Genomic DNA, 23,539 nt, shown 5'->3' on the forward strand with positions numbered 1-23,539 from the left:
GATAAAACTCTTGAATTCCTCAAACTTAAGCATGATTATCTCAAAGACAATATACACAACTCTTTCTGGCTGCTGAACTTTCCCAGATGGTTAGGGATGGTCTGTACAGGCAAGTAAGAGAAAAACCATAAGGTTGGGTTGAGTGACTCAGTGCAAGAAGACTCCAGTAGTAATGTTTGTCCTGCTGCTGCTGAGCTATACCCCTGGAGCTGCTGGTGAATATCACCTCTTTAGGTTGGTCTTGGCATCGCTTCAGAAAACAGCGAGCAACTCATTTACCTTTTAGCACTGCCGTCAGTAGAAGCAATGTATGGTAATTACAACTTTATATGATTCTGTAGCACCAGCTTCCAACATCCATGAAGAAACTACTTTCTTCTATACAACAGCTGGTGTCACAAAAACAACCATGCATGCAATCAAGCAATGTAAATGCAACATTAATCACAATAAACCTGAGATAAATTATATTTAGGTGAACAGATACCACAAGATGATAAAACAGAATTTCTTAATTCTCACATTAATCTACTGCAAATAGGTTGTAGATCAAGATTATATGCATGGTTAGGGTTAAAATATTTAGCACAATATGCAAGTTTATTTGGTAATTAATCACTCAGGACAAAGATAATTAGTAGCAAGTTCAACTAAGCTTAGTTAGTCTTTTATTTGGAGCATGTAAACCCACCTTTCACTTGTAATGCTTGAACAATTACTGCTAGATTAGGGAATAGATTGCCCCAGGGGTGTATCTCTCATTCCCATCTTCCTATATTTAGATACAAAACCTATTCAAAGAAAACAAATCCTTGGAAAAACAGACACAGCAAAGCCATAAATGTGTTTGTACAAAGCACATTTGAAAAAAAGTCAGTTCAGGCTGCAAGAAAACAAAACTTCTGATTTATGCACAGTATGATTTATAAATCAAAACTGAGTTTGGCATTTTATACAAGTGTAAAAATGATTTAATAGCAATTTGTATACCCCCTTCTTCAAAAGAATAGATCAGATGTATAAAAGTTCAGGGTTATGAACAAGGCCCAGAAAGAAAACAAAAATTGGCCATAGTTCAAATTAGTAAATGCAACACTTCAGAGGAAAGGCAATGCCCTCGTTGCTGTATAACTCTGCCTTGTAAGGTATAGGGCATACATTTTGTCATTTGTTTTCTCACGAACAATTTCCTGATTTCAGCCAGTCAATCCCAGGAGATGCTTCTCCAGGAAGGCAAGCTCAAGTAGGCATGAGCAAAAGCACTATTCTTTTAAATCTTCTAAATATAGCATCGTTGGCAGAAATGTCTCAAAGTGCTTCACACAATATTATGATGGAAGCAAACTCAGCAGCTAATCTATGCTAGCAACATCCCACAAAGAGCTGCGAGATGAATGCCCGCGTTTAATCTGTTTATAGAGAGGAATATGGAAGGACACCAGAATAATTTTCCGCTTTTCTTCAAAATAGTGGCATATGATCTAACATTCACTGAACAAGCAGACCAAAGGATTTAACGTGTCATGCAATGGAGGGCACCTCCAATGCAACATTCCTGGCATGGTGGTTGAACCCATGACCTTCTGACCCAGAGACGAGAGTGCTACCAATTGATCCAAACTAGGTTAGTTCAGACTAAAGGAAAGCAAACTCTCTGATTTTTGCACAGTAATATTTATGATACAAAATTAAGTTTGATATTTTATTTAGGTGTAAAAATATTTTAACAGTAGTGTGTACAATTTCTCCTTCTTCAAAAGCATAGATCAGATGTGTATAATTATTTATAGTTCAAGTATGGAACCGATAGAGATCTGGAGAAAGCTGGCAGGTTAGAGAAAACTTCTATATAAAAAAATCGCAGCAAACATAAATGAACTTTCATGTTCTTGCACACCACTTTGATGTTTAATGGTGCAGAATGCCCTCGGGTGGTTCTCATAACCTTACATTGTGTTCTGCGGTTGCTTCCATTTGACATGATTATCAATAAAAGAAGCCTGAAATGAGTGGGGCTGTGCTGAATGTGTGGAACAGCACTTACAAAAAATATCAAACTACAAGAACTAAAAATGGATTTGCACAAAAAATAAATACACAAAATGTCAATGGTACAGATGGTTCAGTAGTAAATTGGTTAAACTAGATAGTGCTCTGTGAAAAGTGTTGTTCTTTCCTCCATTTATAAAATTAAATTTGAAAGTCATTTAGCATCTTGTTTCTCATTACAGGTGACCCCATCAAAATAGGATCTTCAGCCACTGGTTGAATGGAACCAGTTTCTTAAGACTGTTGTGCTCATTACATAAGTTCAGTTTAAAATACAGATTGGAGTAGCATACTTCTATTTTAATAGATTTATTTTAATAGATGGTTGCATACAATGTGTAACATGCCAGATGGAAGGTACCTTTTATACTTATACCATTGATAGTGATGATTGCAACGGTGCAATGAAAATACATAAGTGATGCAACAGTTGCTGAGATCTACATTATAAAAGAATCAAGTATTCCATAGATTTTAATAGATTTATTTTAAAAACATCTCTCCCACACATGTTATTCACATTTACATTTCTTCCCTTCTTTAGGTCTTGCCACACATTGTTTCCTTGTGGCAGGATGTCACATCCTCCTAAACCTTAAGCCATTGTCACTGCAGTTAGGAGTCTGGTATTATTATGCCATACTACTTCTCATTCCCAATCAATCAGTGCAATGTTTTTTAAAGCTATTATGGCACAAATTAATGCATTAACTAGTTCCCTCGTCTTTTCTCAAAATCACTTTATCCCATGCTGTATTCTAGTAGGGTTGTGCTAATACATTAGATAATTTATACAGTAATTGAGCAATTGCTATGGCTGGCTTCATAAAATTACTACACATAGCCAGATGGCACTGACATTTCATTTGGTAGCTTAATCCTATTGCACAACCACTGAGTTTATTGCAATATCAAAACAAACAAAACACTATGACATATTTTGAGTACTTTGCTGGAGAAAAACATGTATTGGGTAATGTATGTAATCCAGCTGAGCTGGAGTTCACAGTTAACCCTCCACCGATTAACTGTGTTCAATATGAGCTTGCTGGCATTGTGCTGAACAAGCTCCAGCTCCAAATATTCAATCATCTAAACAATGACAAATATTCAATTAGAAAAACACAAGCAGTTGGCATAGCCTCACAGCTCAGCCAAAAAGCCATCGTAGGCAATAAGCATTTTTCACAAACACAATATGCGCCTCCTTACTGAAAGCAAAAATTAAAAGCAACACGTCAGCTGGCAAAACAATGCAATCCTTATACAAATAATAAGTTGTTTAAGAGGTAACATAGTATTAATAAAAGTTAATAGTAGTATTGCCTCTCTGCATATCCACCACTCTTGTATAGCAGCTCTATGGGGCTACATATTTCTAAGGTGTTTTGTATCTCGGCTATACTGCATTTTGGACGTTGGATCATACTTAAAAAATGTAATGCCTTGAAACCAGCACATTTGGGTTAATTTATACATTTCCAGATCAGTATCAGTAAATAAGAAATAAATGAGACATACAAGGTGTTTTATATTGGCATTAATTTGGATATGCGACTTCAACTTGCCAATGAAAATATCACATTTCCTCCCTCTGTTTTGTCTGCAACACTCTCTCTCCCCTGGTACCAAGTACTACAACTGTGCCCTTTTCTCTGCTGCCAGAAGTAAATAAGGCTTAAGTTACAAATCACTTTCCACACGTGGAAGTATAGGTATGTACTGTATACCCATATGCAAATAGAAACAGTTTCTGCTGAAGAACACCACCACTTGTACCACCCATCACTTGTAACATGCACTACATAAACTCAATGATGCAATTCACCTTTGAAGACCTTGAGATACTGAGCTTGGATCGTCATCCAGATCATAACTTAAGCATTGCCACATCATCTATATCCCATACTCATTATATTTTCATACTGGAAGGATATCACTTGTTATTAGTCTCATATCATTACCCCACTAAATTCCAAGTGCTGCATGTCTCAAATGTACTAAAATGAACTTGTGGACTTTTCTTCCCTCCAATACATCACTAACCTCCAACAATGTTATAGGTTTCGTGCTTAAACTTTCTCTCTCTCGCTCTCTCTCTCGATATATATATATCCTTATATTTCATTCACAACCTTGCTTGTAAGAGGAATGTGTTGCCCAGGAAAGCTTTGCTCTATAAATTATCTGACCTCCTCTCTCTCTCCCCACTGCCCTGCATGAAATCCTACTTTATGTCCCAGCAGTTTCTTCATGCTACTATATGATAGTCTTATTGCTTTCGGCACTTTATAATTCCAGATACACTTTCCACCCATACAATGTTGGAGATTAGTGATATATTGGAGAGAAGAAAAGTCCACAAGTTTTCACTTTTCAATATATAGTGTCATCTGGTAGAAAAACAAGGAAACTTATCTAGTTTGTCTAACTGCTTTCCTCCCAAATACATCCAACAAATAAAATGACAGATTAAAACTGCAAAAAATAAGACATCTTCAAGATTTATCCTTTTCTCCCAATTTCCTCTGTTCTTTTGAAGATGCAAATAGATTCTAGAATATTGTTCTTAAGGCACTGTCACCCTCCAGCAACTTACTGAAATGTTTATTCTTTATGCACAAGCCCAAACAATATGCCCTGACAGGATTTACTACTATAAAGGCAATACAGTTAGCAGCCTGTCCTCACCCAATACTTAAGACACTCACTTTTGAGTTGGGGGTCACTGACAACAATCAGGAAGAGAAACCTGGTTGATTTTCTCTCTGTCCCCAACCAACCCGTCCATCCTTATCCCAACCCCCAAGGTCTTGTAGCATCACTGCCAAAGAAGGAATCTGCCAAAGAATAACAGGAGCTTCAAGATCCACCTGGGCTCAGGCAGGCCGGAGCTTCAATATAACATATAATCCAAAAGATGGTATTCTGACAATCCCATGACGTCTGAGTACTGCACTGTTGAGCTGAAATCTAACATAAAACTACATATTTTTTGCACAGAAGGAGGCCATTTGGTCCACTGTGCTTGTCTGAGATTGGGTAGAACACACAACCTTTTGACCCAGAGATGAGAATGCTACCAACTGTGCTAAATTTTATGTGTCAGAGTACTCTCGCCTCTGACTCAGAAGGTTGTGAGTTCAAGCCCCACTTCGGGACTTGAAATCTCATAGTCTATCCTGTGAGGCGCTTGGAGACGTCTCGTCGACGTGATAAGGCACTATAACAAATATAAGGATTAATATTATTATCTTAATCTGAAGCATTCTATTCCATACGTGGTAGTGACTTTATTAACTGAGCCAGAAAAAAGCAGAGAAAAACGGCCTTTGCACGTCCCCTCCTGTATTCACAGGTATTGTGTGCTTTACAATTCATACTTTTTTTTAAAAAGGGAGAAATTCCACCTGCTTCCAGATTTATCTAGTTATGCAATACTTTGCAGTGACCAGAATTTGGCAAATCCTTGCAAAATCATAATTGTGAAGCAAACTTGCTTAAAATTCTTAAAACTTCAACTTCCCAAGTTTTGAAGACTCTAAAATGCTAAATAAACAGAGGAAATCTAGACCCAGGCGGAATTTCTCCCCATTGATTTGCATCACAAATGTCATTACTGGTAAGTGGGAGACAGCCCACTATTGACCAATTTTGACATTTGAAACAAAATAGAGTTGGAATTAAAATGACAAAGATTCTTTTAGAATAAAACCCAATCCTCACAATGTTATTTATAATTAACTTGGATTCCCAATTTCCCTTTATCATAGAATCCTTTACCTCTATAAAAGCTGCCTTTTCCCCTGCACCCTCATGATAAAAAAAGGTATTTCTACAAATGAAAAGCAACTCTAGGTATCTGGAAGAGCCTTCTGAGTGAAGAACTGACTGCTAAAGTGTCAACTGAAGGCAGAAAACTGTGTCAATTGTTTGCTCTCACCCTCTTCTGAATTTACCGCTGTGAACTTCACATTGAATAAAAAATTCCAATCTCACTCAACAGCAACTCAACTGGTTTGAAGTACTGGGACAACAAAATTATAATTTTGATGGTCATCTTATTTGGTGCTGTGCAATTTTGATCTTTCGACATTCAAATAACATTGTAGAATGATTTATTTGCTATCTACATTTCAGTTCAAATGAACACATTAATGTAACCTCCAGAAGTTTTGTTTTTTGCAAACAGTCTGCATTTATGATACACAATCACTGTACTTTTGGCGAACAAACAAATTTGAAGAGAATGGGGAGAGGTCAAACATATGTGGTTTGTCATTTTCTGAACTTACTTGTGCATTTTATTCATAGAAAGCAATGCATAACTTTCCACATTGTATTAAATATTCTATAGTTAGAAGTAAATAATGCAATCTATTCCATCTTATATTATACGACAAATTATTCAAACTACAAAGTGATCATTCAGAGGGTGTTAAAGCAGACCCAGAGCGAAAGCCACTGTATCTGTAAGAACATTCCTTTTGCTGATCTGGCTTCTACCAAGCATCCGAAGCTTGCTCTGTCTGCATATATCTTTATTACCTAACTCACTTCATGCAGAAGCTGTTTTAAAATTATGTCAGTCCAGTTCAGTGGAAGACACAAATAACACATTGTTAAGGTTTAATGACTTGGGGCTATAAGCCACAAAGAAATTAAAGTCCATAGCCTCATACTTATCAGCTGTAAAAATCGAGCAACCTTACCAGTGATCATTTATCGGTCGTCCACACCGCTAAGGTTCAGAGCACAATGAGCCTAATTAGTGGTTTAATAAGTGTGTTACTTGTGCCCTGTGCGGGTCGATGGTGTCACTGAATGTTAAATTAAAGAGAACTCTCTTCTTGCATTCATTAAGCAGTTTAATGCCAGCTGGCAAGGAAGCCTCATCTAAAATAAAAAAAAACTAATAAATTGGTATTTCTATTGAGATTGCCCTACAGGCCATGCATTTTTATGTCCTTAATCATTATTAAATGACTTAACATGACACTCAAAGCTAGGAGAATGATTGCACCTCGATGCCTGTATGAATTACAGACAAAATGAAAGATCATGTGGTATTAAGTGTGTTGCCTTTGGGGGTAGAAAAATCTTTAATTGTATTTTATTATTGACATCCATTTTCCATTGCGAATAAAAAATATTGAAGCACGGAAGTTCTGTTTCTTTTTTTAAAAAAGCTGATCCTGGGGCATTATAGTTCTTTCAACATTAATCATGACTGTTTTTGCTACATTGTTTGACACTGCTGCATTCCTGCTTCTCTCCACTTCACATTCAGCATTCTTTTAACATGAGGTTAGCCATGCAACCCACATTCTTGTTCCAGAATAACAAATCTAAATTGGTTATGGAAGTCGTATTAACACGATAACCTTACCTGTGGCTACTATGGTGTCCTCTTTACCTTGGGTGAAAACTACAATACGTTGTCGCTTTTCATTCAGCTTTGGCAAAGCCTGTGCTTTCTTGGCAATTTGTTTAATATCTTCGGTCTGTTAGCAGAAATGCAAATAGGGTTATGTAATTATTTTATTAAAACACATTGGGACTAATTTGGGAACTCACAGTTCTTCTACATTATAATGTTGAACATAAGTAACTCTGGGTCATACAGATGCTGCATATTGCTGTGGTAACTGTTTAATGGACTAATGAGAGAACATACTGAGGCTTCTATAGCATGGAAGAACATTGGAATGAATAGCTGCGATTTTATTAACGGCACATGATTTAAGCTGAAATGATTTCTAGCAAACAAACACTCGACAAATAAAAGATATCACAGTAACTTGTAAATGGATGGATCGACCATCTCTCTCTCCACTTAAATATTAATTGTCCCTCATTGGATGTTCACCTCAGTTTCTTGATTATCCAGCAGGCACTGCCTGAACAACCTACCATCTATCTTGTTACAGTCAGTATTGCTATGTTTCAACAGAAGATGTGCTTCAGGGGAAGAATACCCTCTGAAGTAACTACACACTTTGCCCCACGAGCACTACTCATCATGACTACGGTGGAATACCAGTTGAGGTGGGATTCAAACTTGAATTCTCATATTCTGTTGTTGGAGGCACTGGGTGATTATAAAACTTTTCTAGTTTACCTGCAAGGTTACATGTTCAATTGTAAGGCTATTGAAATGGTGACAATTTGCTTGTCATGTTAAATTTGAAGAGGAAGGATTTGATTTGCCATGAAACAATACAATAACTCTTAAAAAAGTTTGTTCTTTCATGGGAAATTAAATTTTTTTCTCAACCCAGTGATTTAATAAGATCTGCACAATTTCTCACATTGTGCTTCTTTTGAGCAGTGGTGTTGCAGAAGTTAGCAAATTTGATCAAAAGGGCAATATCATTCCTAATATTAATCATTCCAGTCTATTGCTCTTTGACACTCTAACAGCAAACATCACGAACTGTTGCACGATTTCATTAGTCTATCAAGGTTAATTTACTAATCTATGGGTACTGATTTAAATAATACACCACTGGGAAGGCGACATTTACATGTTAGGGCCCAATGCTCCCAAATAGTTCACCCTCAGAACAGGTGCGTAAAAATGTACTAAGCCTTTACCCTTATTTTCTGCAATATAAACGCACAAACATCTTTGGTCCTTACTTTCTGTACAGCTCCCAAATAGCAACCTGACAGAGTTAGTCCATTGTCCAATAGTTAAACAATAATGCGCATAATATCATATATTTAGTATAAGTGGAGATCCAAGCACTTGACTATAATAGCACTTAATTCACTAAAGTCAGGGCACACATTTTACTTATCAAAAATGAAAATAAGATGCATGAAAACACTTGAAAAACAATACTTTTACAAATGTAAAATTAGTGAGTGCCTTGGTTTATTGTTAAATTCTTTCCAGTTTTCTGCTCAATCAAGAGTTATGGCAATTTATTACAGGAGCACTAATAATTGTATTGCTAATTACATTTAGCCCCAAGCTAATGAAATTCACAGCTGCATATGTTCTGCTACCTGTAGTTGAATGTATCACTGATTAGGGCAATATGTGGATTAAATGCTCAAAATAAGCACCACCGCTGGATGATTTCATTCTGAATAACCATCAAAAAGGTAGCTGTCCCACTTAGCAGTATAATGCCTCAAAAATGCATATGTGCATTCTTAGAGAACCAGACACAATCTTTCAGGCTTGCATTAAATAGCAAGCGAGTCATTAGTATTGAGAGTCTTCCACTATGGACTGCAAATTGCTCTACCTGCGTAAGAATCTTTTCATAATAAAATTAAGCGAAAGAAGTTGCTATTTCATAGTCAAAATGACAGACACGTTGTCTGCAGAGGAAGCCTTAACCAGTGCTCAAGCTCTTAGCTTCCCAAGAGCCTTTTCAAAATTCAATAAATAACATCTGTAAGCGATGTTGGGTGCAGGCCTAGCACAGTGCGTCATACATCATGCTGGAAGAACAAAGAAACCAGGATGACTGCCAGGTAACCATAGCAACAATTGCAAGGACTGGAGAGTATAATAGCACATCAATCACTGTCCAAAGAACTTCATTATCAGCAAAATCCTTTAGGATCTGTTTAGTGTGCAATTGAGGGTCAACTTACCTCAAAGCCTTGCTCTCCACCAAAAGTGGCAGCCTCCTGCAAAAGAAATGAGCAGTTAATTATAAAGTGCTGCCGCAATTGAGGAAAATAACACAATATAGAAATACGGAGACACTGCTTACTGAAGCCAATTAACCTAGGCATTGCTCCATTACATAACTACAGTGGTGGTTGATTCATCCTGCTTGATAAATTCAATTTATTCTTAAAACAGCTGCAAAGGAGCTAAAATACAGGATCAGGTTACAAAACAGAACAGTTTTTTTTAAAAAGCACTATCCTCTTGGGTTCTGCTGATTGGTATAAGCTTGACCAGGTTAGCCTAAGCCAGTGTTTGCACAAAAATTCAATTGGATGTCATATAGAAGCCATGATTGAGGTTAGCTGCTCAATATAATTCACAGCACAATCCCTTTTGGTCATTGCTTGTGTTTTGGTGTTTGTGGAATACTAGCAAAGCATTCTATGTAACAAAGATCAGGGCCTTTGCTCTTGAAAGGAGAGAGGNAAAAAACTACTGTCATAAAGCATTTACTCATTGCGAAACCTAAAGTTCCATTCAAAAGTGAAAACAATTCTAAGCCACACATCAATCCGAGAGGTTTCGAACAGTTAGAAAATCTGGCCATATATTATAGAATAGAGAGAAATGGGCTTGGTAGTGTCAGGGCAGAATGGGAATGAAAACAGTCTAATGCAGTTTCTGAAAATGATCTTACAGGGTGAGATAGACAGACAGAAAGGCCTTTTTTTGCTGTGTTCACTTTCGACACACAGTCAAAAATATACCACCAAAGAATTTTAAGAAACACTGTAGAATTAATAGGTAAAGTGCAAGCTACTAATAAATGCAACCTTATTAAATTGTACATCTCATTTGGATATGCAAAACACTATTTGTGGACAATCAAGTGATGGTTAAAGTGAAGCTCAGTTGATTTCTAAACAATTCAATAGGTCAGATATGACCACTGGGATAATTTAAATAACTCAACCATGTAAAAAAAACAATGAATCTCAGATCACATAAATGAGAGATGACAGACCCTTTCACACTGCCCAAAGGCCACCTCACACAAAGCTCTTGCACATCAAAGTACTACACACAGAGCTATGATCCATCCAGCAAGTCTGTTCATGCACAAAGATGCAAGTTGACACAAAGGTGGGGCACTTGTATGGATTGTTATTGTTCTGCTAAACATGTTTAACAGTAATTCTTCTTCTCTGACACCAAGAAGCAGAGGAAGCCATAAATGACAACAGACCAGGTTGTAAGATACACAAAACTCAAATGTTTTCTGCACCCAAAAAATCACCCCCCTCCAGTCAACGGTCATCTCTGCTCCTTCAAATCCCAAAACCAGTTGCTCAAGTACAGATGGCACAAAACCGGTTTCACAGTTCACTGTCAACAGTGGCTCGAGCATCTTCATACCTACTGGTTATGAGTGCACTGAAATTCACATACTTTACAAATTGTAATAGTTGGCAACACAGACAACTGTGTTCAAAACTTTCCAGAGAACTTTGGCTCATGGAAAGTTTTCTTTAAAATTAAAAACTACAAGCCAAATTTCTGTGGAAAGTTTTATTGTACAGCTCACATTGCCAAAGCAAAGCACAGCAGTTTAATCAAAGCTGAAGGCATTACATGAAGGAGAAGCAATTGCTCGTATAATGCAAGCATTTAATATTGTTAAAGTTAACAATGCACGCGTCACCACTGCCGTGCCCGAGGGCAATATTTAGAATTATATTAGCGGAGGCCGATGCCTCAATTGAGATCAGTCACATTAACCATCGCTATAGCACTGGAAAATTGTAAATACCACAGAATGCCGTTCATCCCTAATTACCTGTACATTTACATGTCGAAGCAGTCAGAGGAGCTAAAGCAGTGGCTCTTAATTTACAATGTGAGCAATTAAAAGTATATTGCAGCTCCAAAAGGAGAAGAAATATAAAAATGATTGCCTCTGGTTAAAACAGTCACCAGAGAGAATACGTCTGTTACAATTTTAAAACACCGATTTGCATGCATTTAGGTTATTGCTTCATTATTATCTCTTAAGACTCAAACCCTCTGCTTGTCATGTCACACAACGTGTAATTAAATTCACTAAAGTTTAATGTTCTGTCTTGTCTGAATAAAAAATATTCACATGGAAGTTGATATTGAGGTCAAAGAGCTAACTTGAAAAGGAGCAACTTCTATAACTTATCAATTGGGAAGATCTGAGTCAGGATCATCAAAGCCTGATCACAAAGCAGTAGAGGCAGCAATAGTAGCTGAAATTAGTTATCTATTTTGCTGGGCAGTGCATAGTAGCAGAGGCCTCCACTGGGCCAAAAATTGGGAAGAAGTTTTTGAAATGAAGCAGCAATGTATAACACCATGGAACAAAGCACTGAAGCTTCAGCTTGCTGTGCTGTGAAGTTGAAACAACATTACTATGTGAGCTCCAGAGTCTTTCTGTACAGTTAAGCTATCGGAATGCACCAAGCTGGGGTCATGTTCTTCATCACAGGAAGGGATAACTAAACATGAGTTTTAGTACTGTTCGGTGGTTAAACTGGCATTGCTGGATACTAGGAGCACCAGAGCCAAGAGCAGTACCAACTGAGCCAGGCTGATACCCAAACTTTTAAAGTTGTACAGGACTGTAAAAAGGTATATTTTCGTTAGTTCTGCCGAAGGGTCATGGACCCAAAACATTGACTCACTTTCCTTTCTTCATAGATGCTGCCTGACCTGCTGAGTGTTCCCAGCGACTTCTGTTATTATTTCAGATTTCCAGCATCTGCAGTATTTTGCGTTTTGCAAAAGGAGAAAGTCGTGGCTCAAAAATTTGCAATAAGTCCTGGTGCTTGCGACACTGAATTAGTTTCGAAATCTACTTTTAACATGTTGACAAAAACAAAGTCCAGTTAAAAAGTGTAAGAAATCAGGAAATGAAGCTCACTAATGCCCGTTCTTTCCCGTCAAGCATTAACCTGTATCATATAGTCTACCTAATCTACTTAGAAAAAGTTCTCAATTTTTTCCTGCCCACTCCCTAAATAACAAAAATAAATAATCACTGCATTTGATATAGGACCTTATCACGTTGTTGAAACATTGTAAAAAATCTCAAAGAACTTAGTAATAACAAGATTATTACTAAAATCCAGTCTTTCTAATCTGGTTTGAGCTCTTAAAATAGTAACTAATAGCTTTATATGTTTTGTTATTTTACAGTGTGATAGCAAATTATTTTAAGAAGCTGAATATTTTCCACTTATTTTGGCCTGAGATTGGTCTGGAATTTTAAATAATTAGAAACAACTGCATTATCGTGTCCCAGAGAAGTTCATATAAATATCTTCTTCAGTGTCAAAATTGTTCAATCTATTATGCTGTGCAGAAATATGAAGTGCAGTGTTGCGCGAGGAAGGCTTATAATGATGTCAATGATGTGTTGTAAAGATGTGTAGTGCAAGGATGTACAACTGCTTCAAGGCAATTCCAAAGATTACTTGCTGTATATAGTTATGTGAATCACATACTGGTACCTTTTTGATGAATATGCTTTAAATCATTTTACCAACCTTGCAGCTGTTCTAGATAAAAACTATAGCTATTTCGTAGGAACTGAGTCATTGTGAAATTCCTCACTGTAATTTAGAACACCTTCATTTATTTCAGTCAATCTAAACATTTACCTGCCTATGATCCTTTATTGTACATCTTTTACAAAAGCAAATAGTTAAGCAAGCATGTTTTTAACATTTTTAAAATAAAAAGCCATCATCAATATCTTTCACGTGTCCCTTTCAGCTATATTGTATCCATTTACCAACAATTATCTTTGACTTAAGAGTCAACGGACCAAGTAGATTGACCCTAGAAGTGCATGCCATGATAATTGTCCTATGAAAAGCTGATATCAAATGTAGTGAGTCCAGTCATACTAATCTCTCAAACAGTTTTTAAAATCTGATTATTAACCAATATCTCGTTCACTAGCAGTCAGTTACATTGCATTTGATACTCCAGATGAACTTTACTTGAAACTCCCAGAGCGATCAGGAAATTATAATGGATTTTCCTTTCTGATGAGCGTGTCTTTGTGAAATACATGGTCAAACCGTTTGGTGACTCAAACCATAATTACTAACCATTAGAGATCGAAGGTTAAGGTCAAAAAATTTTTATAAAAATAACGTATTTATTCTTGCACTATCCTTATTTTTGCACTGTTGTATGGTAATGCTAAAGAAACCACAGTTACATTCTGTTATATAACTCGTGCTAAGATTCATTTATGGATTGTAAAAGTGAAAGCAAATACACCCAACAAACAGGACTATTAAGTAAAATATATTTTGCCAACTGAAGAAAAAGGATATATACCATCTCATTTCCAAACAGGATATCGACATAGGGGAGAATTTTCATCAGGTCCTCTTTAAAATATTGGCATAGGAACGGTGCAGAGAGACTCAGGCTGAAGATTTTATTTTTCTCTGCGGCATGAGATGCTACTTTCAGTATGGATTCCGGTGATACTGTGACAAAGAATCCCTGGAAAAAAACAAAAAATGTTGAGTAATGGCCCACAAAACTATAGAATTTTTTTGTGCAATAATAATTGCAAATGTGAATAGTTAGCATCAGATTGCACTCATGACTTCATGTCAGTATCCTTTCCATATCAAAATAATTGAACAAACACACTTTGAAACTGTTGTTACAGTAACCATTGTTCAGGTATCCAGCAAAAAGAGACAAGTTAATCCCAAATTAGTATGTTTGAATAATAAAATTAACAATGATCCACATTTTAAAAAGCTGACTAATACTTAATACATCCTACAAGTGTCAGCCTGGCTCAGTTAATAGCTTGGTTCTGGGTCAGAGTTCAAGCCTCATATTGGCACTTGAGCTCAACAACTTACAATGGAAGATGTGAACAAATAAGGTATGACAATACAGTGGAAGCTGGGTCAAAGCTGGACACACACACGACAGCCGTTTGGTCTGGCTTCACAGATGTCAAGGCTTAAGGGGTGTCTGAGCTTAGCTGAAATACCATTCCCGCCCAGCAGAGGAGCGCCGCCGCCACCATGTAATAATATGTAATGAAGCAATGTTAACTAACCAGTTAAAGTTAAAATACTCTCACACAATTTAGTAAAATATATTTACCTTTGTTTGGCTGCAAAATACAGTACAGTATTTTCCCACCTGGTAGAGCAGCAGTGGCAGCACTTCATCCCTCCCATTGCCGTTCCCATTTTTGGGCGGGAATGGAGCAATTAGTGGCAGTATTGAGGTGATTGACAGCCTGCAGCCGCTTATGAATGGCACTCCAGCCATTCACAAGTGGCTCAGCTATCAATCAATCAATCAATCAATCAATCAATCAATCAATCAATCAATCAATCAAGCAAGCAAGCAAGCAAGCAAGCAATCAATCAATCAATCACAATTTTCCCCCCTTGTTGTTCCCTGTTCCTCCGCCCCCTCACTGAATGACAGTCCAACTCCAGCTGCTTGTGAATGTCCCATTCAGTCCCTCGTGGCTGAATGGAGGCGCTCCACACCACAGAGGCCAAAGTGAGTATATTCAGCTGCGATCAGCGCAGAGGAATCCACTTTCAACACAATAAAGTTACTTGATCAGAGCCTTAGATTACGACGACAGATCTGAATTTAAGAAACTGCACAAAAGAATTGTACGTTAAAGGGTGATTCCCTGAATGCGATAGTCATAGACGAACATTGGACAAGTGCAGAATTGATTTATTTATTATACCCCTTTCAGTTGAATAGCTTACCACCATTCACTGTCAAGGGTCTCTAATGGCAATTTGGGTCAAGTTACTAGTGGGCAATGCTAGCCATGTAACCATATTTCTAGTAAAAGAGAAATAATCCAATCGACATTAGGGTAAGGAGAAGGGAGAGATAAATAAACTGTTTATTAAATAAACAATTCTTTACCAGTTCAGTATCAGGATATATTTCTACACTCATATTGATATTTATAATGCAGGATTTTCAGAAAAAAAACTCCTCTCGCCAACACAAAGNTTTTTTTCTCTCAGCTGCATACTTACTGCACATTTATCTACAAGATTTAAAAATCTTCTGATGAATATTGTATTTACAATACTTTGAAGATTCATTATGACTAATCTCATATTTATGAAACTGACTGAAAGATTAGCATAATAGCACAATTCAGCCAACAAATTTCTGTCATTCACACAGCAGTTGTCAGTTCTTAAATCAATGGTTGAAAAAATCTAACAGGAAATCATCATGAATAATTAGAAATTTTATAACATATAGTCTGAAACCTCTTTTTAATCTGTTTTATTGCTGACAAATTTGTTCTGTGGCTGTTAGGGGGACTAACTGCAATCTCTTTTTCTCTGCATGACATATCCGACAATTTAATCATGTTTTTTGTCCTATTTATTCCTCTGCCTGTCATTTTTGTGGTATTTTAATTTTAGAGCACGGCCACGTTTATTGATCCAATCTTTTAGTGCCACCTTCTGAGTTGGAAATGCAGTCACTCTTTTTAGCACATTAGTTATATTTCAGTTTCGGATTATAGATTCCACAAATTCAGACAGATTGGGATTAAATACTCAACAAATGAAAAGAATCACACCATGTGTACTTGCAAAGATTTAAGAAAAATAAGTCGTTGTGTCTACAATATCACAAAGAGTGCTACAGACAAAGCACAAATAACTAAGTAAGTGCTTAGTTTACAAGGTATTCATTGATCGAACAGAAACAATAGAACACCCCTTCACATTATAAATACATAGAAAATTATCTCTTGGATAACTAAAGAAAGTGTTGTGCAATATTGTCACCTTACATCATTTGCATGATATCACCATGCCACAAGCATTCGTTTCTTATTAATGGCAGCAACAACAACAAAATTATATTTGTAGAGCGCCTTTCACGTCGGTAGGATGTCCCAAAGTGCTGAACAGTCAGATGTTGGGGCCCAAGCATGGGGGAGGGGTGGTGTAGGGGTGAGCGAAGGCAGAGAGGTGTGAGGGAGACCAAAGACACGGTCGAAGAGAAGGGTCTTGAGACCGGCCTTGAAGGATGCAAGGGAGGAAGCGAGGCGAACGGACCGTGGGATGGAGTTCCAGAGTGTGGGGATCAAATCTCTCCACTCCTCTGCACCCCCCTAACTCTCTGATCTCCTCTCTCCTCAAAACAGCACTCGTTGGCTTCGATCCTCCAGGTCTGGCCTCCTCCTCGTCCCCCGAGTCCTTCGCTCCACCCTCAGTGGCCGTGCCTTCAGCCACTATGCCCTGAGGCTCTGGAATTCCCTTCCTCACTTCCTTTGCCTCGCCCCCTCTCTTCCTACTTTCAGGTCCCTTCTGAAAACCTTTCTTTTCGACCGTGCCTTTGGTCACCTTCCTCCCCCTCCCCCTGGCTCGGCCCCGGGATTCATTCTGTACTGTGAAGCACTCTGAGACGCCGTCCGGTGTGGAGGGCGCTATATAAATCCAAGTTGTTGTTGTTGTTGTTGTTGGGGGCAGAGAGGCTGAAAGCCTGGCCACTGATGGTAGGGCGGGTTGGGCGAGAGACATGGAGCAGGCCGGAGCCTGATGAACGGAGGAAGCAAACACTGTACGACCATTGAATGAAACTACTTACGTGTACAAAACACAAAAGATGCTGGAAATCTGAAACAAAAACAGAGAGAGCTGGGAAAACTCAGCAGGTCAGGCAGCATCTACGAAGAAAGGAAAGTGAGTCAACGTTTCGGGTCCACGACCCTTCGTCACACTTATGTGTGTCTGCCTGGCTCAATGGTAGCTTTCTCACTTCTGATTCAGAAGGTTGTGAATTCAAATCCCACGCCGGGACTTGAACTCATAGTCTAAGATGACATTCCAATGCAGCACACTGGGGTGGGGTGCCATCCTTCGGATGAGACGTTAACTGAGGTCCCATTTGCCGTTCAAATGGAAATTATTCAAGATTCCATGGCACTATTCAAAAAGAGAAATGTGTTTCTCGCCCAGGATACTGGTCAACAACCCCCACCATGTTTCATCCTAATTTGCACACAACTATCCATAAATAGCCATGAAGTGAACGACCAATTTTATTTGGGGAATTGTTGGCCAGACATAGGGAGGAACTCCCCTCTATTTTCCAGTCGTGCCATGGGATCTTGATTTTTAATATCTCATCTGAGACAGCACCTCCAACAATGCAGCACACCCCCAGCATTGCATTTGAAGTGTCAGATAACGCTATAGAAATTCCAAGTTCCGACATGGAGGAGCCCAAAAGCATCTGACTCAGAGGCGAGAGTGCTACCAATTGCCAGGCTAACACACAATGCTAATAACTGGGAATCTAACGCTTTTACATTGTGGCTACTGCCCATAATTGCACTGTTAAACAGACAGGACCCAGTCTGTAGAGATTTGTGGTGGTGAAGCACAAATCATTTTAATCATTGTTTAGTTGCTAATCACCAGAATGAATACAAATCTGATTTAAGTGAACGAGGTTTTGTTGATCAAAAGACATATTAGTTGCATTGCTGTTCCTCTACATAAATTCCTTTTGAAAGACTGTATTCAAAAGTCTGTCTGAGACAAACATAATAAAGTCCCACCTAGGATTCAAGGAATCGAGCATAAGCAATGTTTTTGTTAAGCAACAAGGATTCAAAATCCTGATTCTTAAGATCGACTCGGTTTTCTCTCCCTTGTCAAGGTAGGCTGTTAACAAGCAAAATGTAAATCAAATTAACTAGAAAAAAAAACTGCAGCATTCATTGGAACAGAGAAGGTTAAGAGGGGATGTAATTTAATAGAAATGTTCAACGTTATGAAAGACGGGCTGTGGGGGTTGAAAACGGCAACATGATCACATAAAAGTACAGGTAAGCGAGTCAGTTTGGCCAACTTCAAAGCGATGGGGAGGTGTGTGTCAAGAGCCTGCCTGACTCTGCCAGTGAGCGAAACAGAGAACACAATATAACGTCTTCAGATGATGATCTGAGACAGGATGGAATAATTTGCTATTAAACAGGCTTTAGGAGAATTAAGCAGTTTTCTTTTGCAAGCCTCCCATGCCCTCACTTTTTAAAACAGCACTTCACAACAGTTTAAAACATGTTGCTTGTTTGGTGCTAAGGATCTACCAACACAGAAACTGTTCAAGATTCACTGCATTTAATCCGTCCTAGAAAATGGCTGCCAAGGTGGCACTTAATCCTTAGTGGCACATTCACTAATTTGTTTTGTTGATTACACAACCAGAAATGGATGATTTTAATACACTCAGACTTGCAATAAATGACCTAAAAACAGAAGGAACAAAGTGTCCTGAAATTCATGGAGCAGAGTCTGAAAGCCATAAAATCAATCACTTAATACTACCAAAATAGCAACCATATGCTGCAAAAAACCAGAAACTATTTTGGCTGCCAGCAGTCCTGGCTGCTTGCTTGTAAAAGTATTTATCTTCTTTTCTACAAGAGACAAGACTTACAATAATTTTCTCCATTCTTTATAGCTACTTTTCAAATCAACTAACTGGCTGTAATAATCTAAATTATAAGTACATTTAGAATTAATTTTCCAAATATGTTCTTACAAATTCCTGTGCATTTGTAATTTCACTTTGTTTTTATTTTCTAGACGGACATGCACATAATTTCAGACAATGTGTTAAATGTCACAATATAACACAACTCTTTCATTTGAGAGCACATGGGTTAGCTAATCATCCATACTTTCTACAATTATTCTGAGCACCAGGTCTAAAAATTGATACTGACTACGGTAGCTCTTTCTGTGCTCCATAAACAACTGTATTCAAGTTGCCTCTATCAGAAATCACACATAAAGCAGACAAATGGAAAGATGGATGGAAGAGTAATGAGGCAAGTCAGAAAAGATTTCATAATAAGATAATTAGGTCATTTGAATATATATAAACTATGCGATTTTGGGCACCCAACCCTTATAAAGGATTTTGATGCATTGCAAAAAGTATAGGAAAGAAAAACAAAGATGATTCATGGACTTTGGGCTCGAAAATACAAAAACAGATTTGGAAAAACAAAGATGAAGACAACACATGATTCTGGTCTTTCAATGATGGGACATGGATAATGAGAGTTTGCAGGTTAGTCAACTGAGAAAACAAATTACTAAACAAAATTACTAAGCTTCAAGAAAGACTTTGTGGTGTATCTTCATATGCAAGTCGCCATCTCTCCTTTAAACATGCAATTCTGCACGTGCTCTTGGATAATGAGCAAAATTCCAATTTTGTGGAATTTTTTCCTCTCGAATTTAACTATAAACCAATTTAGCTCTAATATTAAGATATATTCCATTACAATTGCATTGGCTAAGCTAATTATCTCTCTGCCTCAACTCCAATGTTTATCTAATCTCTCACTGCAACCAACTTCCTTTTTTTTTAGTTATTAATCTGATGAATAGTAGATGTCTTTCAAGGTTGCCATATACTTCCCAAGGTGAAATGGTGTACACTGTCCAGCGTCTTGGGTTGTCCTCCCGATGTGAAAGGCACTATACAAATGTAATCTTGTTGTTGTTGTAAAGTTGGACATACAAAACTGAACACAGTATTCCAAATGATGTTTTGCCAGTGCTCTGAACAACTCCAGCAGCAAATCCTTCCTTCAATATTCCATAATCTTTGGTTATAAAATCCAGAATCTATTTAGGATTTTTGATTACTTGTTGGAAGTCGGGAGAGAAATATCCCAGATCTTTATCCTCTTGGATACTTACCAGTAGTCAGTGGATATTTACCAGTAGAGACTGCATGAATTGGTTGGAAATCAAAGTTGTGCAAAGGCAAACTGAACATGGTCTGGGGAGAAACAGACTTGATGGACAAATTGGGTGTACTCATAATCTTGTATAAAAACAGTTTGTGACCTCAAGAAAATAGTGGCTATCTAGATTTTGGATTAGTAGTCATTGTAACTACAAGTACAGGACTACTGTTAAGAGTGCACATATTTATACAGGTATGTGTAAAATTAAAAGATAAATGTCTAAAATAGTTCTGATGAACTGAAGGCAATTACAAATCACTTGTAAAAACAAAATTTCTCTTTGGTTTCATTAGAAATTACATCATTGTCAAAGGAGAGGTGAATTCCCGCAACACTATCATTAGTAGTCCCTATCAAATTAAAACAATGAAAAATCCACTGTATATATTGGATATATAAGATGCAAATTCAATCACAGTGCACCGATGCCCATGTCAGACACGTCAGAAATCATACACGAATGAAGACCCTTTACTCAATTTAGTCTCATTTTTCCAGAATACTCACCCTTTAGACTTCCCATAAAAGTAACAAGCGGTTTCTTAAATGAGTACAGGTCCTGGCCAAAACAACTAGTCTTGATAACTAGTTCCAGCTATTAGCCTCTGGGTAAGACATATTTCCAGGTCTGTTCTAAAACTGTCCTTCCCAACTCTAAACAACTCACAACTCTGCTGTGTTGGAATATCATCAAGTAACTGTTTCAGTAAAATAGATTAATTATAAAACAATCTCATGTTATACTGGTACTTAGATAAGACTAGAGAATACAAATCTGTACAGAATCAGCTGAAACAAAATGGAAGACCTTTCCACTACAAGCTCACACATGATTTCATAGGAAATAGAAGTCATAGATGCAACCTCACCAATTTGTAATATTCTCAGCAAGACTCCAGTAACAGTTAGAAGTCCAAGCACATATTGCATTTATTATGCTTAATCTTGTGCTCCAATCTGACATATTGTACAACATGCACTTTAGTCTGACATAACAAAATATGTCAAAATGTCTATGAGGCAAGTCTATCGTTTAAAATCGGATTTCTAGGACAGCAGGGGAGAGAAAAAAGAACTTGTATTTTTATTTGTATTTTGATAATGTCAAAACGTCTTAGTGGCTTCACGGTAATTACTTTCATGTGTAATAATTTGTTTTGAAGCCAAAGAAAATACAGCATGTAGTATATCAACTGAACAGCCAACAAAAAATCTTCCGTAGCTATACATTTTGCTGAACAAGTTAAATATTCCATAAGAAGTAACTGAAGTGATTCTTATTCTAACAAACTGAGATAATTCAGTAGTGAAATTAATATCGACTTCAAGATCCTCACTCTTGTCTTCAAATCCCTCCACTCCTCTACACCCCCCACTTCTCTGACCTCCTCTTTCCTCACAACAGTGCCCGTTGCCTTCGTTCCACCGGGTTTGGCCTCCTCCTTGTCCCCGAGTACTCTGCTCCACCCTCAGCGGCTGTGCTTTCAGTCACTATGCCCTGAGACTCTGGAACTTCCTTCCTTACTCCTTCGCCTCTCTCCCTCTCTTCCTATTTTTAGGTCTCGGCTGAAGACCTTTCTTTTCGACAGCGCCTTTGGTCACTTTCCTCCCCCTCCCCTGGCTCGGCCCTGGGATCCGTTACTGTGAAGCGCTCTGAGACGCCGTCCGGTGTGGAGGTGGCTATATAAATCCATGTTGTTGTTGAAAGCATTATCTACTTAAAGCATATGAATGTGAGCTGTAGTCAATTAAATGCAACATATTAATTTGAATAGCATGATCTATTTTACTGAAATGAACTGCCCACCTCATGGTTGTTTTATTGAAAACAGAACCTAAGACATGGTCCTCATGAGAATTATACTTAAGGGCGTAAAATCAAAACAGAAAAGTTGTACTGAACATTTCAATATGGTACATGACACAAGCTTGTAAGTAACATGAATGGTTGGCCTTTAGCTCAAGTCCTAAAGATGTATTAGCCAATATAGATCACAACTTAAAACGAGCCAGTAGACAAGTAAAAAACACAGGAGCCATCTAGAAAATTATATTGCTGGAAATGTATACATTTGGCTCCTTAAGCTTATTAGCCCAGTAGTGTTTGAATGCCGATATTCAGTTTCTCACAACTGCATCCAAAACTTCATTCCTTTTTAATACGTCCCTCATCCAACTTCACCCAAACCTAAAGACTCATCTTCTTCCAAAGCTCAACTCTCCACAAGCTCCAGACCACCCAGAACTCCAGAGCCCGCATACTCCTTCATTGGGCTCCGCAAGCCCATCACTCACATATCTCTTTATATAGCGTTCCTTATAATCAAATTATAAAGATACTGGGCATATGTGTGTGCAGCAATTATTCAAATACACACATAGATGGATAAGTTGAGGGGAGAATTCTAATACACAATCATCAACTTTTTGAGTTCAACATGCCACATGCTAAGTAACTTTCTGAGGCTATAGTCTTTACATGCCAAGTAAAAACATTTAAAATATTTCAAAACGTGTTATGCATATCCACCAAATTCCCACTGCACCATTTTTAACATTAGATTGATCTACTCGAAATCTAAAAGATTCTAGATATTGCATTACAGGGGTATGGAGCCAAAAAAATAAATGCAATAGTGCGCAATTCAACTGTGTCTGTTGGTGATATAAAACACTACTAGGAAGAGTTAAATTTTCAAGGACAGTAAAATCTGGGAAGAATTTCCTTCAGATTCAAAACTGGCAATTGCTTCATAGCAGGAGATTATGAGTGCCAAACTAATCCCACATAGTAATTTAGCAGAGTCTGGATTTAAATGCAAAACAGATATACAGTGTGGAAACAGTACACGGTACACTTATGAATTGGGAAATTAATGCAAGCAATTTTGATCAACGTAGATGCTGATACCTAATGCAGGGAACAACAACAACAACTAGCATTTATATAGTACCCCTCATGAAGGGTAGCGTCCCATAGTGCTTGACAGTGGAGGATGACGCCGAAC

The 23,539-nt window shown here is 37.7% G+C and overlaps 1 protein-coding gene across 6 annotated transcripts in view; it reads right to left on the reverse strand.

The window, feature by feature from the left end:
- adka (adenosine kinase a) overlaps positions 1-23,539 on the reverse strand; it is an 88,892-nt gene that overhangs the window by 5,999 nt on the left and 59,354 nt on the right. For 4 of the 6 annotated variants that reach the window (XM_007898683.2, XM_007898708.2, XM_007898700.2 and 1 more), the window contains 3 exon segments: positions 14,060-14,230; positions 9,664-9,699; positions 7,439-7,553 (listed from right to left, as the gene is read on the reverse strand). In XM_007898683.2, coding sequence (XP_007896874.1) covers positions 7,439-7,553; positions 9,664-9,699; positions 14,060-14,230 — 322 coding nt within the window. 6 annotated transcript variants of the gene reach the window in all.

The sequence above is a fragment of the Callorhinchus milii genome, unplaced genomic scaffold, assembly GCF_018977255.1.
Source record: "Callorhinchus milii isolate IMCB2004 unplaced genomic scaffold, IMCB_Cmil_1.0 Scaffold7, whole genome shotgun sequence".
Classification (NCBI taxonomy): domain Eukaryota; kingdom Metazoa; phylum Chordata; class Chondrichthyes; order Chimaeriformes; family Callorhinchidae; genus Callorhinchus; species Callorhinchus milii.